Raw genomic sequence first — 14,673 nt, forward strand, 5'->3', positions numbered from 1 at the left:
GCCGCCCCATTTCTTTGATTTGGAGTGAGGGAACAGGAAACCTGCTGTAATTTTGTGGGTCTTAGCTGAGTTTTTTGACCTTGTTAACTCATCAGATGTGAAATTGAAATTTTAAAAAATAACCTGCGTGTGCTTATGTTTCTTATGCATTCATTATATTTTGTCAACCCTGAACATTTTTACTTTACATAGTAAGTTGGGCCATGTTCAAGATCATTATCTCTTCATTGCAAGACAGAAAAATTTCCAAAAAATCGCTCTTTTTTAGTATTATAAATATGGATTGCAAATAAGAAAACACACCTTTATGTGATATTTATAATCGTCCTGGTCCCGGCAAAATTGCGTAACTTTCAACAACCAAACGCGAATTTTCTTGTTGCAACAAAAGGTCAACAATCAATTCGACAATGAAAATTTGGGTGTTTGTTAAACGTTGCGCAATTTTGCCGGGACCAGGACGATATATTTATTTTATGAGACAAATATACAAAGAAAATTCTATACATTTCAAGAGATTTATGCTATCTACAACAACCAAGGAAAATAAGAGTTTACAACGTTTATTTTTTAGATTTTTTCTTCTTCGATTTCTTTCTGGGCTTCTTTTCTTCCTCTGAGGAAGAATCACTCTCTTCAGAAGAGTGGTGCTTCTTCTTCTTTGATTTCTTGGCCTTTTTCTTTTTCTTCTTTTTTTTGTGCACTTCGGAGTCAGAACTACTGTTACTAGAGGACGAGCTGCTTTTCTTTTTGGTCTTCTTCTTCTTATCCTTTTTGTGCTTCTTCTTAACAGTCTCTATCTCTTGTTCATCAGTTGATTTCCTCTTTTCGGCTTTCTTCGGCACATCTTCTACCGTTATCTAGATCACATTGATAATTAGATGCATACAAATATAGTTTTAAATGGAACTTACATTTACATGGATGTCTTCTGAGGACTTTGAGTCCAAAAACACCTTTCTTTCAGGCCGGATTGCATTGATCGCTTTCTTAAAAATTGCATTTTCGGCACGCTTCAGCACTTCCACAGTCACCGACTTCTCTTCTTCCATATTCTTATCTGGTTCGTCTCTAGAATTTTCAGCCTCGTCCTCACTCTTTTCCCATTTTGATGGCTCTGGCATGATTTCAGGTTTAACAAGCTCTTCTGCTTTATCTTCAGCAATTGGCTGTTCCACTTCAACTGAAAGGATTAATAATATCAAATATTAATAGCTTATTAAGACAGTTAAAATAGCATAAAATAGTTTTGCTAAATTTAGCTATTTCCAGTTAAAAATTGATAGGCCTTATTACATTATCCTAGCCTATGACATAAACTTAATTATACCTTCTTTTGCCAGTCCAGGAACGTCCTCTTTTGGTTCCTCTTCGGCAGTAGTTGTGTCAGGGGCCTCGCCTTGCTGTTTGTCTTCATCTTCGTCTCCCTTGGTTGACTTTGGAGCTTTTGTCTTCTTCTTTTTCTCCTTATCCTTTTCCTTATGTTTTTTCTTCTTAGTGCCAACACTCTCTCGTCGCTTTTTCTTCTCTTTGACTTTCACCTCCTTTGGCTTGTCTTCTGTTTCTGAGGAAGACTTCTTTGTACTTTCATGCTTGGCCTTTTTGATGTTGATCAGGGTTCTGTAATCCTCGATACATTTCTTCGGAGACTCGGCCTTGTCCTCTAGAGGCTTTTCCGGCTCTCGGTGCAGTCTTTCAGTGCTCTCAACTTCTCGGTGAAACTCTCGCTCCTCCGGATACGCAACAGTTAGCCTCTCCTTTTCCCGGTGCTTGGATGACTTGTGCTCGTCAATCCTTGACCGAGTGTGCTTTTCAGGTCTATCTACAAACTTCTCACTTCGCTCCACAAACTTCTCTGGTCTCTCAGCATACTTTTCCGTCACAAACTTGTCCACATACTTTTCAGGTGGTTTTTCATAGTACTTGTCCAAACGCTCCACATATTTATCATTTCTGTCCAAAAACTTGTCAGCCCTTTCCACGTTTCTATCCATGTACTTCTCCTGCCTGCCCACGTACTTTAAGCCACGATCCATGTAGTTATCAATGCGGTCCATGTGCTTGTCTGGCCGCTCTATGTACTTCTCTGGCATGTAGCGCATAGGAGAACGAGATCTGGAATGCCTGGGCCTGGGCAAAAGAGGACGAAGATGCCTTGATGGACTTGGCGACAAGGAGAAAGAGCGGGACCGTGCTCTGCGTGCAATTGGAGACCTAGATCTGCAAAGAAATGTAAAGCTTTTTCAGTAAATTGTAACTGATTGAAGTTTGAATCATTTTTGAATTACTCAAAAACTTTGAAGGAACTCACATAATTATTCCAATTCTGAAAATACCAAATAATAATTATGTCATGCAGTCATGCGGAATGAGATATTTTACCTTGAGCGAGAGAACTTCTTGGCGGGAGATTTTCTTCTAACATTCATTAAAGGCGGTGGCGGCGACCTGCGAAGCAATGGAGACCGTGACCTAGGAGATCTGGATCTCCTTTTTTGCCTTGGCGAGAATGATCTGTCTCTTCGCCGCCTCCTCTGCTCGTCTTTCGCTCTTAAGATCCTGTTGAAAGCCTCCAATGGATCCTCAATCACAGGTGGTCTTTCGAACCGCTGCTGCCTGAACGGCGGTCGCCCGTCATATGGGTAAGCATACTCATTGTCCCTGCGGCCGTAGTATGGAGCTCTGTAGGGACGCTGACCGTAGCCCATGGTACCAGGTCTGATACTGGGTGGTGGGTAGTTGGGAACAAAGTGGTCATCTACACCAGGGGGTGGAGGAGCGTTGTATGCAGTATGAATACCAACAGGTGTCTCAAGAAGATGTGTCTGTGGTGGCATGGGGTTGATGGCCACCTGCGGCTCATCATGAGTGGGCGTGTCCTCCCTGTATCTGCGCCTCGTCGGTGATCTGCTTGACCTGCTCCTCTCCTCTGATCTTGAATCGGGAGACTTATCTTGATCCAGGTCTTCAGATTTGGGCGTAAGGGAACTACTTGATTCTTGTTTGGTGGGCTCCTCCTGCTCCTCCTCGACCTTGGCGACAGGCGAAGGCATTTGGATTGGTGGGAGCTCAATTGGATGACGAAGAGGTCTAATGTATCCTGTGTCGTTACGAAATTTGGCAACTGATGTTCTCAGGAACCGGTTGGGCAGCAAGGTGTCGGGCGAAACACCTTTATCCTTGCAGTCAGGACATTCATGATCTTCACTGTCCAAAAGTGTTGTGCGAATGCCTATGAAAAGTAGAAAGTCATTCATATCATCTTGTTAGAACACTTCCAAATTTTCATATACTAAAATATAACCATTTTTTAACCAATAGCAACCGTCTCTCATAGCACGATTATCACATAATTGAATAATGTCAAAGTGGGGAACTAACAGATTGAGAACAAGAGGACAAACAATGGCATCAGCAGTAGCATAACTTATAAAGTCATAAGCAAAATTTCACAATTACGAAATAATTTAAGCTGAACAAGTTTAGTGAAGCATGGCATGGTAAACAGCATAATTTGAATGCATCAGTGTGCATGTTGCATGTCCTACATGGTCTCTAACTCCCCACTCCTTCAAAACTCAAGACTAGTCGAAAAGTATCACTGCATAACTAGTCAGGATTGTCAGGGACACATTGTTTTTCATGGCATGAATAGAACGTGAAACACATGTATGTCCAAATATTAAAAGAAGTATGCTGAGTTAATTTACTGCGGCTTTTATGTTACCATAATTTCGAATGAAACAACATTAGAGGACTTTTTCCAAGGGCAATGAAGATTAAATAAGATAAATGTTTTGAAAGTTAATAAATCTGAAGATTGTGCCGCGGAAAAAAGTCCGATCTCGAATTTGCCACTTTATAGCCAAAGTCCAACACACTTTTTCACCGATGATAAAATTGTCTGAACTCACTGTTTTACATCATGGGTCTGAAATTGAAGCAGACGTGACTGACGCTGATCAAGTGACTGTGGTCAGAATCGAGTGTTGCCACAATAGTGTATTATGACCATTTTACTGTTGGCGAAAAAGTCCGTCGGACTTTTGATACAGAGTGGCAAGTTGATGATCAGACATTTTACCCGCGGCACGAACAGTATATTGGTATCATCAACATTTAAGAATAGCATACACCATAACACATTAAGAATACTTACATTCATCGCAAAATGAATTGCCGCAGCAAGGTATCATGACCGCATCAGTGAGCAGATCTTCACATATGCTGCAGACTAGATCTTCAGGGAGTTCTGGCTTCACCTCAGCAGGGCACTCATCTTCTCGCAAAGTAGGCTTTTCCTTCTGCTGCTCCAGGTAAGCTTCACGGTCAATGGCTGGCACCGCAAACCCGCCAAGCGGAGTTATCATGGCGCCTGGGACCATTGGGCCTTCTACAGGTACCATGAAACTTCTAGGTATACCTGTGCTCTTCTTGATTTCAGCCACCGTCTCCTATAAAAACAAAGGTAAAGCCATAATGCGGCAACTTGTTTGTAAAAGCAAACTTACCCCAGATTCCCGGTTTAAGGGACAGTTTTTGATCCAATGTCCACTCTGGTGGCATCTGTGACATCGGTAATGAAGAGGCACCTCTCCAACTTGACCTGATCCCTTGATTCTGACATAGCTGAAATCATCATGTGGCAAATGGAGAAATATTCTTGGAAAATATATCAAGTTAATCATTATCAGCATCAATGTAAGGGAGAACAGGAACAGGCGGATGAAGAAACTTAAATACATATTTCGTGTCTTTTAGATGAAATATCATTTCATTGAAGCCAAAATTTAGCCTCGGAAATCAATGATTGCACTGATATAATTTAAGGTACTGTAGGTTCTACCTTCTCCTGGATGCATCAACCATTATACTAGTCCTTAAACACCTCCTGTGAATTCCAATTATTGGAATTTAAGCAATTCATGTGTTTTGCAAAGAGGAGTTAGATATCAGGCAATGATTAGAAGATAGCACTTCTTCCCGGATCAGTATGATCAAACTTGCTACCAGCGGCGTGCAAACATGCATCAATACAGTAAACATGCAGTTGGAATTTAGATCAAGATCTGCGTGGCTATTCGAGTTGTAACTATTGAAAGGCTCGTTGTTAAAAGCAGGTAGTAAGATATTAAATTGTGGTTTTGGATAGCACAATAAACGCTTTAAATTTCTCGGAGTGAATAAAAGGATTGATAATTGTAGTTAAAATTTCACGGTTTTATTCAATGATTATATGTTGGAACCCATTCTTTAGCATAAAAAAGAACACAAAAACAAAACACAATCGCATTTTTTGGATGGCAAGATTGTGTATAGCAAATGAAGCATGCAACTAACTTCAATGAAGTAAAGAGAATTATATTAAGCGTGGCACTGCATTGAACTAACAATTTAAGAAAGGAAATAGAAATATAATTTTCAATTAATTCTTAACAGTTTTTCTACCTTAAACATGAGTCAACGACTAGTGCTTTAAACTTAATCAGGAACTCGGGCCCCAACAAAATAATGAGTTTTTTTTAAAAAAATCTCGCATTTTGCTATGGTGATAAATTCTCTCTCATTCAGCATGAAAACTAAACAATTTTCTAAACTACATCCCTCTGCTATAAATATTATGTAATAATATCACAATATTGGATCTAAAAAAAACAAGTTATTTAGAAAACAAGCATAAAATGTTCTCATTTGAACTCACTTGCTCGGGTCGTAGTCTGAAGTGGCTTGGCTCATCATGGCCTTAATTTTATCCTCTTCACTAGCGTCAACTCTTGAAAGATCCACAGCCTGAGAACAAATCATAAATTCATGCCCAACTTCAAAGATTAACTAGAAATCTCACCCTAGCAAGTCTTGAGTGGCCATGGTCTAGTCCGTCATCAGCCTGTTGGTACATTCATAAAAAATTGTCAATTATGCATCTGTGAGTATATTTCTAAATGTGAATAAACAGATTGGTTCACTTCAAACTCACATATGCATTTACACGTATAGAAAAAAGAAAGAGAGGAAGGAACTTTAATTTCACTGATAATCCAAATGTTTATCCAGAAATTAAGGTAAAATTTTATTTTTTGTAAACTACACTGAAAAGGAGGAATTAAAATACAAAGAAACATACTGTAGCTTTGTTGAGTGCTTGAGATGACGCAGCTGCTTCACGAGCCCTGAGGAAAATTTTAGTAACAAATTGTTCGTTTTGTAAGCCAAGTTTTCTAACCAAATCCGTTTCTGATGTGCAGTAAGTGGAACTCTGGCAACAATCAGCGACGTGTTCTTCGGTATCAATGTGCCATCATCAGCATAGACTATAAATAACAATATTGATTAGATCTTTGTTTCTCAAATCAGTGTAGAATGAACAATGAATATTATGGGGGACTCAGCGCTTTCGCTTTCCGATCACTCACACTTCTCACTCTGTTGGGAAGAATCAATTTCAATGCCCTATCCTAGCGAGAAGTGTGAGTTGGGTGAAAAGTGAAAGTCTACTGAGTTAGAAAAAACTCGTGTAATAGAAATCAAAACACAAGAAAAAATTCCAAAATCGTAAAATAACCTCAACTTTTAGGTTGGTCTAATATGTAGAACAATTAGACAGAGCCAATATATGTATCATATTATACATACATTTTGATGGTATTCTCAGACAAAATAGAAGAATCTATTATATCTATCATACACGTGGTTTTGTGAAAATAAAGGTATGTAGTATGATGTATCTAGTTATGTGGCGTTACCCTGAATGTGACCTTACCTTCTTTAGTTTGAGCATTTGTGACCTGTAGATCAAAGTCTGTTGATTTCCCGACACGCTTCTGTTGACACACAGCCTTTTTAAAGTCACCAACGGATATGTGAAGGCCGTCGAAAGTGACTGTATCAAAATCTAGCGCCGTCTTAAATTTGTAGTGAACCGACATAGTGAGCCGGCTATGGCGACGCCAATATTCGCAGGTCTGTAACGGATATGAAACAAAATAAATAGCAAGCCCTTCGATCCTGTCTGCAACGGAACTGACTTATTTATTATGGTAAAGATACTCACAGTTAACTCTGTAGTCCAAGGCTAGGAAAGTCTATCGAAATATAATTCCGAAGGCAATGCCAGTAGAATCATCAGCCATCTTTTAACTTCCAATGCCGTAGCAACGAACAACGAACACTGTCGAATCGAAAATAGTTGAAGAACGCATTGAAACAACACAAAAGCAAGGGAGCTTTAGCAAGTAGTTTGCTATTTCCCCACAGTAAGTAAAAGCGCTAGCTGAGTGTAAGCTGGTGTATGCGATGGATCACGCGGGATTTTTAATTTTTAAGATTATTTTTTGTATCTTCGGTCTTCGGGTTACTCTTTTTTGCGCTAGAGGGCTGGGAGAACCAGCAACCTGCCAGCAACTGGGAAGTTATCATCATCGTTTTCATTTCACACACGACACATTATGTACGTTAAAAACAAAACAAAACAAAACAGCATGTTGCATTGTAGCGATGTTCCTGTATGGGGTTCGTAGTTACCCAGTACATACATATATCCCCAGTATGACCTCTGTGTCATGACGTGTGTTGCCAGGTCGCGGCTGGAAGTATGTATTATGCGTTTTGTCTTTAGACTAGATTCGTTGCATTTTGTTCAAACGATTCAGACTATGTAGCATTTATTTTGCAGGCTAGTAATACTGATTTGTGTATGTTGTATATTTATGTAATTAATATACATACCATTGACCTCAACTAATATGACTGAATGATATATATGTTCCATGTTTTGTTGCAGAAATAAGTAAATTTATTCTCTGTGATTTTCCTCAAGGCAGTGAGGCGAGATACTATATATCTTCATTTTGCTCATTATTTGGACCTTTGAAAATCGTAAGTAATAGTATGTATATTAAATTATCTTGTTTACAAATAGTTGAGAACAAAATAATATTATGCCAGTTTGAAATTTTTAACATCTTAATATAGATAACACTTCATTAAAATAAATTAGATACAATAATAAAACAAGTTATGTATATAGGTCATTATATTTTCACTTTCATGCGATATTTTCACATTCAATATTTTTTCCAGGAAATAGGATGGAGGCACGAGATAAATCACATAAAAAAGCTTACACAGTCAGGGCTGCACTCTCAACTGTAGGAGAGGCCCTGTCTGCCGCGCGTACTCGTACCAAGAAGGACAAGGACGCCAGTAAGAAAAGAAGTATAAATTACAAGAGCAAAGAACATTTGGAAAATAAGAACAGAAAACTAGACATATATACTGATTCTGTTAATTTGAATGAAAAGGTAAAGACAAAAAAGACTGCTTCACCAGCAAGATTGAAGATGATTCTGCTATTAAATGCAATTTTGATCACTGGAGTTGGTGCGTCACTTGCTTTCAATTCAATCATGGTGCCAAAAACTAGAGTAAGCTTGGAAATCGGATCGTATAACACTGCCTTGATATCTAAAGTCATCGGACAAGATGCTGCGATAGCAGAGATTTTAAAGACACTTCCAGTGTTGTACCAAAATGCAAAGGATGGGGAGCTTCGTGTAATGCTCTTGAGTGGAGGGTCCGGTGTTGGTAAAGATTTAGTTGCTCAAGCTATGACTGCAGAATTTTACGCCCAGTCCCGCGGGGACTGCAAGGAAAGCTCCTATTTACTGCTAAATTACAATGGACCGATCTGCAAACGAACAGACTTCAATATGATTCGTTTAGACACAATCGCTAATGATGTCGACATTTTGGAAGCTGTAGAACTCATAAGAAGAATTTCAAGTCAGGGTATCCGAGGCATTTTATTAGTTCCTGTCCTGGCAGCGAAGGCTCTGGACGCAGGTGCGAACGGGCTGCAAAATGTAAAAACCATCGAGTCCTACAAGGCCATTGTAAAAAGGAGAAGTTCAGAAATTCAGGAGCTTCTAGAACTTCACGGTGTTAAAAGTGAAATGATCGTTTTTGAACCTGTATCTCGAGACATTTTAATTAAGTGTTTACATTTTCCTGGGGAAAATGTTGTCAATTATGTGATGAACGACCGCGAGTTTTCATTGAGTGGTTGTAAATATCTTGAGGAATTTTCAATGATAGAATGAAAATAAAAATATATTTTACTTAATACGAGTATATCTTTATTATTGATTTTTTGCCTCACCCTATTCGCTCTTTAATAATAAGGAAAAATCAGAAGTGAAATATTTTTAGTAATTTAGCAACAGAATGGTGGTAACCATTTTGCAGCTAATGGTAAGAATGATAAAACTAGCTGAGTTTTATCAATATATTTTTTCTAAAAGCATCCTGAAAATATAACGTATGTGTACGCATTTGAAATAGGAAAATATTTGTTTGGATATTTAACATTATTTTGGTTACCGTGCTCAGAAATTAGATTAAATATACTTTTAAAAGGTTCAAAATGACGTAACAAAGTGAATTGTTCCACCATATTAAGCCAAAAATAGATGGAAAATTTGTAGAGCTCGTGGCGGTCTGTGCGGATCGTGCGCCTGGTTTTGCGCGAAACAAAGCCTATTTGGATAGTGCCCGAAAAATATGACTACAAATACAAAAAAGATTGAATGCCCGTGTCGTGACACGACTCGGCCTGATCTGCCCCAACATGCGCCTGCAGACCTAAGGCGCAGCGCGCGGCCGCCGGACGCTCCGGCCGCTACCCAAGAACCACACCGTTTTATGTATAAAATTGGTCTTTCTTTATTTTTCCTTAAACGATAAGCGAGCACTGTTTAACTTAAAGTAACTTTGGCGCCCCAAACTGTAATTTTCCCATCTCTGGCCAGCACGTGACACCCCAAGCGGTGTCTCACCACCCCCCGAGCTTCGAGGCGGCTTTCGCCGGCTCGGTCCGCAGACGGTTTCCTGGCCTCTGCCGAGCAGCATCTCTCCTGCGCCTCTTGCCCCTCTTTTGCCTTGCCAGTCACAGTAAGAATTTATCTTTTATTTTCAAAGTCTCGTCCGCGTAACTTAACTTCAGTAACGTAATTATGGCCAATTTCGCGATTGAAAGTCTTTTTCTCTCTGTTAGAGTCACTCTGAATAATAAACCAAACAACTTAGTTTTTAAGCCCAAATCTCCGCTGTTTGTCTTTCTCTTGACCAGCAATATAATTAAAGGAATACTTAATCGATAAAGGAACCTGAATATTTCATCATTAATTAAAGGCTCACTTAAGGAGCAGCCTTTTTCTGTCTCAAAGCTCATTGAATAATATTTAAAGCTATTTAAAGTGATATTACCGCGGCATGTCCTGATTATTCTCGGCTTGCGGCCTCGCGTGGCTCTCGACGCTGAATAATTAAGATTGGCTCCGGGATTTATCAATTGTTTACAAGTAAATCTTAGTTCGACTGATCTTGTTTGGGCCCTTCTGACCGATGAAGGAATTAGAGCAAAACAGTAAGAATTGATTATCAATAACTAAGAGACGATTGATCGTGAGAGGCAGCCGCCGCGACGATGAGTTAGAGGGATGGCTCGGCGGCAGCGAGAAGGCTCGGCGAGGCCAGGAGGCCGCTCCAGTTCTGCGGGCTGTAAGCTAAGGGGTCGGAGGGCACTAATCATGTATTTTGGTATAGCTGTGTTGCAGATATTCGCAACAGCCCGAAATGATTGTACTAGACAATTGACAAAAATTGATTAAGATTTTAAGAAATTATTAATTAATTTTATAATTCACACTGCGTTTTATTTATAATCTAAATTAGATTTTAATATAGCTCTATAGTAAAAAGTGTACAGTTTCCCGTCGCGATGAACATCTTATGTAGGATCAGAATCGTGTTTAACAAGAATAGATTTTGGCTCTCCATATACGCGCTTTTGATTTTGTTGCTGCGCTGCAGTTGCGTGTTTCGAGCAAGGTCGTAACAATAATAATTGCTTAATTTCTAAAGGAAAATCGAGTGCCATCAACGTCTATGTTCTCGTTCAACGTAGAGTCCTGATGCTCTTTTTTGCGTCTGTCCAGTCTCAAGTTTTTCTCTCAGGAAATAATATTATCTTTAAGACACGAAGCTTGAAGGCCAGCAGTTTCAGCTATGTCTCTCATGAGTTTGTTTATTAAATAAAAAATGTCTCGCAAATTAAAAACAGCTTAAAAATTCTTTTAAATTCTGATTCCTTCTGAACACATTGAAGTTTTCTGGACTCAGCCGAATAATCCAAGGTTTTATGTAAAACTCGTGAATTTCAACATATATCTCTGGTGAAGTCGGCAATCATCATTAGCATATCTCTTCAATCAGATTTTCACTAGACCAGACTATAAGGGGCTCGCACTGCACTGAAGGATTATGTAATATTATGTATTATGTGTGCATAAAAACCTCGGCGCGCTGGCACTTAAACGCTCTCCGTTTGATATTTTCCGAGCAAAACAATTTCGGAACAATTAACAATTTTTCGGGTGTTTCATAAACTTAGCTTTCAGGCAATTCGACCCGACCACTTATGGTTCCAAGACACACTATCACTCAAAAGAGACGAGGCAGTAGGTGTAACAAGAGAGAACCGACGAGACTCTAGTCATTGTACTTCACGTTTTATCACCACTTTAATTTACTTCAAAGATAAAGAAACAAAAACACATCAATAAGGTAAATTTTATTGGGATGCAAGATAGGATATTTTTAATAATAATCACAAATGAATATTGAACCGATTCTTCATCCAAATTCACGCAAACTTTTCTTATATCAATTATCAGTTGAGAAAAAATATGGTTTGATTTAATTTTCTAGCTGTATTTCTTAAAATTGAAATTGTTGGCAAAACGCAAACTTTGACTGACAACGCGAATGGAAATAATCCTGGGAAAGCGGATCAGACGGGATATTATGAAGTGGCAGCAAAAACGGAGCAATAAAGACGGGTCATCAAGCACCGCACGAGAAGCGTTGCCCCATCGGAGGCAACTTTTTGGGTGAGAGCTTCCCGAACAGGAAAAGGCCATAAAGGCGTGACAGGAATGTGTAAGTTGAATTTTCACCTGTCAGGGGTTCGAGAGGTATGGCGTGATGGAAAAGTGGCGGAGAGAAAAAGCAATCGAGCTAGACTGCTGAGGGTGAAAGAGTCACGCGCGCTGCGCCTCACTCGCACACACACGCCACGCGAATTAACAGGTAAACTTGATTGCATTTTCGTCGAGGAGCTCGCGCACACACACACACTAAGCACAGCCGCCGATACATTCTCTCTCGCTCGCTTGCTCGTTCTCCCAGACACACACACTCAAGTACGTACAACTCACCTATAGCTTAATTGATTTTGCACACACTCCTTGCCTCGGTTTCATTATCTCCGTCGGCGTCGAGAGAGCAATTAAATTCAAGTAGAGCTGCTGTGTCGGCCGGGTTGCACCAAAGAGCGGCCCGGCAGCTAACTAAGAGGACACTAATTACCGAAGCAATTTGCAGACTTGTGATTACATCCTTCGAGTTGAGCGAGAGATGCACCAAATTATTAAAGTTCTAGTGTCGAGCCGGGGTGAGAGAAGCAGCACTCAAGAACTTGGCCTGGGCATAAATTTTGCTATAGTTTTGCCAAGAGTTTTGTGTTTAGACGTGCGATTCGCGATAAAGAGCGCTTCCCTAAGCACTTTTTGGTCTTTGCTTTCTGATACGCATCTTTCTGCTGTGTTGCTTTCTCTGCAGGCGCGAGCGAGGCATGCAGTACGGGGTAGAGTTTTCATTCGCTTTATAACAGATTACGGCAGCTTTTTCGCAACATTAATTACAGTCTGTATAATTCAAACTTACTTGCTGCGTGGCAATTTTCTCGTTTTAGGCTTTATCGGCTTAATTTCTGAGCATCTATAACAATAAAAGGGAAGCCGATTCGCAGCGTTGATTGTGCCAGAAAGTTAAATTAACTCATTAATAGAGGATAGAGTACCAACTAAACCGACTTGTACATTCCAAAGACAGCTTGAAAATTTCAAGCCAGCAATGTTGAAGCAATTTAACTGCTAACACAATAATAACATTATGTGCCTTGAATAAAAATAAACTAATTAATGATTAATCAATGACACATTGCTCGTAAGTTTATATATATATTTCTAACATTACCATGAGAAGTCATGGACTCATTTAAAAATTACTTCTTGTGATTTAATGTATTTACACAAAGAGTTTGAGAATCACTCGTCTCAATCTAAGAAAAATGTGCCAACACAAAAGGCTACAAACGTTGGCACCAAAAATAGACCCAAATTAATCATATTCAGTACTAACCAAATTTTACAAGTTTTTTATGTAAAAGGATTTTAATTATTCACACTTAAAATGAACAGGCTTGAAATGGCTTCCTATATTAAAATTCGGTAGATCTAATCAAAAATTTTCGAAGAACTTTAGATATTTTAAATTATGGTACCATATGGATGATAGTGTACCACTTTTTAAAAGTCAAGCACTTAAAGGGACAAATAAGAAGTTAATCTTGATTTTCACAATTAAAAGTTTTTATTTGTTTGTAAGACTATTACGGCGAACAATCCTCTTTGGGGCATTAGCATTAATTAGTGCTAAGTTTTGCTGATCATAAACATGTCATTGAAGGCGATTGCGTAACAACACATCTGTCAAATGGAGAGGAGCGAGATATATCAAGTAGGAGGGTAGGCTGTTAGACGGATCAATTTGACTTAATTGAACTAAGCTTGAAATGCTTGATAGATAGTGTGTCTGACTGACGCTGTTACAACTATTATTGTTACGGCTCCAATAAGTCTCTGAGGTAAATTGTCTACGCGCAGGTGTACGTACGGACTAGATCGGCTCTTTCGCTCTTTGTACAAGCTATATAATACCACATGGATTAGTCAAACAAGTTATCACCAATTTAGCGTCTAATTGGAAGCCTATAAACAGATTATGTAATAGCGATCTAATGAATTCTAGCCCTTTGAGTGCTTCTGAAAATTTGGCATCCATAATCATAATCAAACATATCAATTAAAAGCAGAGTGGATAGAGAGCGAACGCAAATCCAGCATTTAGCTTTGAATGAATGAATGAATGAATATATATATAACAAGATGATTTACCGAAAGCAAAAAATTAGGTTCAAATTATCAATTTTAGCGTCAATAAAAGTCTCCCAGCGTTAATTTGTAATTTTTGCTGCATTTTCTAAAGACTATAGCAAATTGTAGCAGCTCGAATAGCGCAGGAAAAAGTAGCTTAACTGCATGACGAGTGAATGAAAAATTAATTTCTGAATCAACGCAGCATCTAATGCAATTTCATACAAAATTATGTCCTCGTAGGGAACAAGCCAACCTGTCACAACAATTTAGCCGGCTTCACCACTTCAAAGCAGTGCGGTCTTTGTTCTCCAGAGAGAGCTAGAGGCCTGCGCTTCTTCCTTTCTTCTCTCTCGGCTTGATTTGATTTTGGGTCTCGCAGGACTGATTTCATTAGCAACACCTATTGTTTACAGCGCGAGCCTTGGGGACACAATGGTGCGGAGGACAGCTGCCACTTTGTGGTTCGCCGTTGACATCCTTGTGCTGAACAGGAGGTTCCGCTGCGAAAATGACGGCAGCGAGGAGTGGGCTGCGCTGGAAGAATGGCTGCGGCACCAATTAGCCGAGCGCCAGGAAATGAAGGCTCGTCTGCAAGATGCTGCTCTCGTGTCCGGAG

General features: G+C 39.3%; 2 protein-coding genes across 3 annotated transcripts; one reads left to right on the plus strand and one right to left on the minus strand.

Annotated features, from left to right (window-relative positions):
• Positions 1–463: 463 nt before the first annotated feature.
• On the minus strand, positions 464–7,202 carry snama (something that sticks like glue). The gene is made up of 12 exons (XM_065485234.1): positions 7,052–7,202; positions 6,761–6,962; positions 6,224–6,311; positions 6,125–6,170; positions 5,846–5,887; positions 5,702–5,790; positions 4,512–4,629; positions 4,160–4,454; positions 2,383–3,232; positions 1,331–2,220; positions 915–1,183; positions 464–860 (listed from the first exon to the last, which is right to left on the minus strand). Exons 2-12 carry the CDS (start codon positions 6,924–6,926, stop codon positions 564–566), a joined length of 3,150 nt encoding a protein of 1,049 aa, XP_065341306.1. The 5' UTR covers positions 6,927–6,962; positions 7,052–7,202; the 3' UTR covers positions 464–563.
• Positions 7,203–7,417: 215 nt separating this feature from the next.
• LOC135933912 (uncharacterized) lies at positions 7,418–9,126 on the plus strand. 2 transcript variants are annotated; one of them, XM_065475324.1, is made up of 3 exons: positions 7,418–7,589; positions 7,781–7,875; positions 8,080–9,126. In XM_065475324.1, exon 3 carries the CDS (start codon positions 8,088–8,090, stop codon positions 9,096–9,098), a length of 1,011 nt encoding a protein of 336 aa, XP_065331396.1. In that variant the 5' UTR covers positions 7,418–7,589; positions 7,781–7,875; positions 8,080–8,087; the 3' UTR covers positions 9,099–9,126. The 2 variants fall into 2 exon arrangements, with proteins under 2 accessions (XP_065331396.1, XP_065331397.1); XM_065475325.1 differs by having other exon boundaries at positions 7,433–7,447.
• The last annotated feature ends 5,547 nt before the right edge of the window (positions 9,127–14,673 follow it).

The sequence above is a fragment of the Cloeon dipterum genome, chromosome 1 (assembly GCF_949628265.1).
Source record: "Cloeon dipterum chromosome 1, ieCloDipt1.1, whole genome shotgun sequence".
Lineage (NCBI taxonomy): Eukaryota > Metazoa > Arthropoda > Insecta > Ephemeroptera > Baetidae > Cloeon > Cloeon dipterum.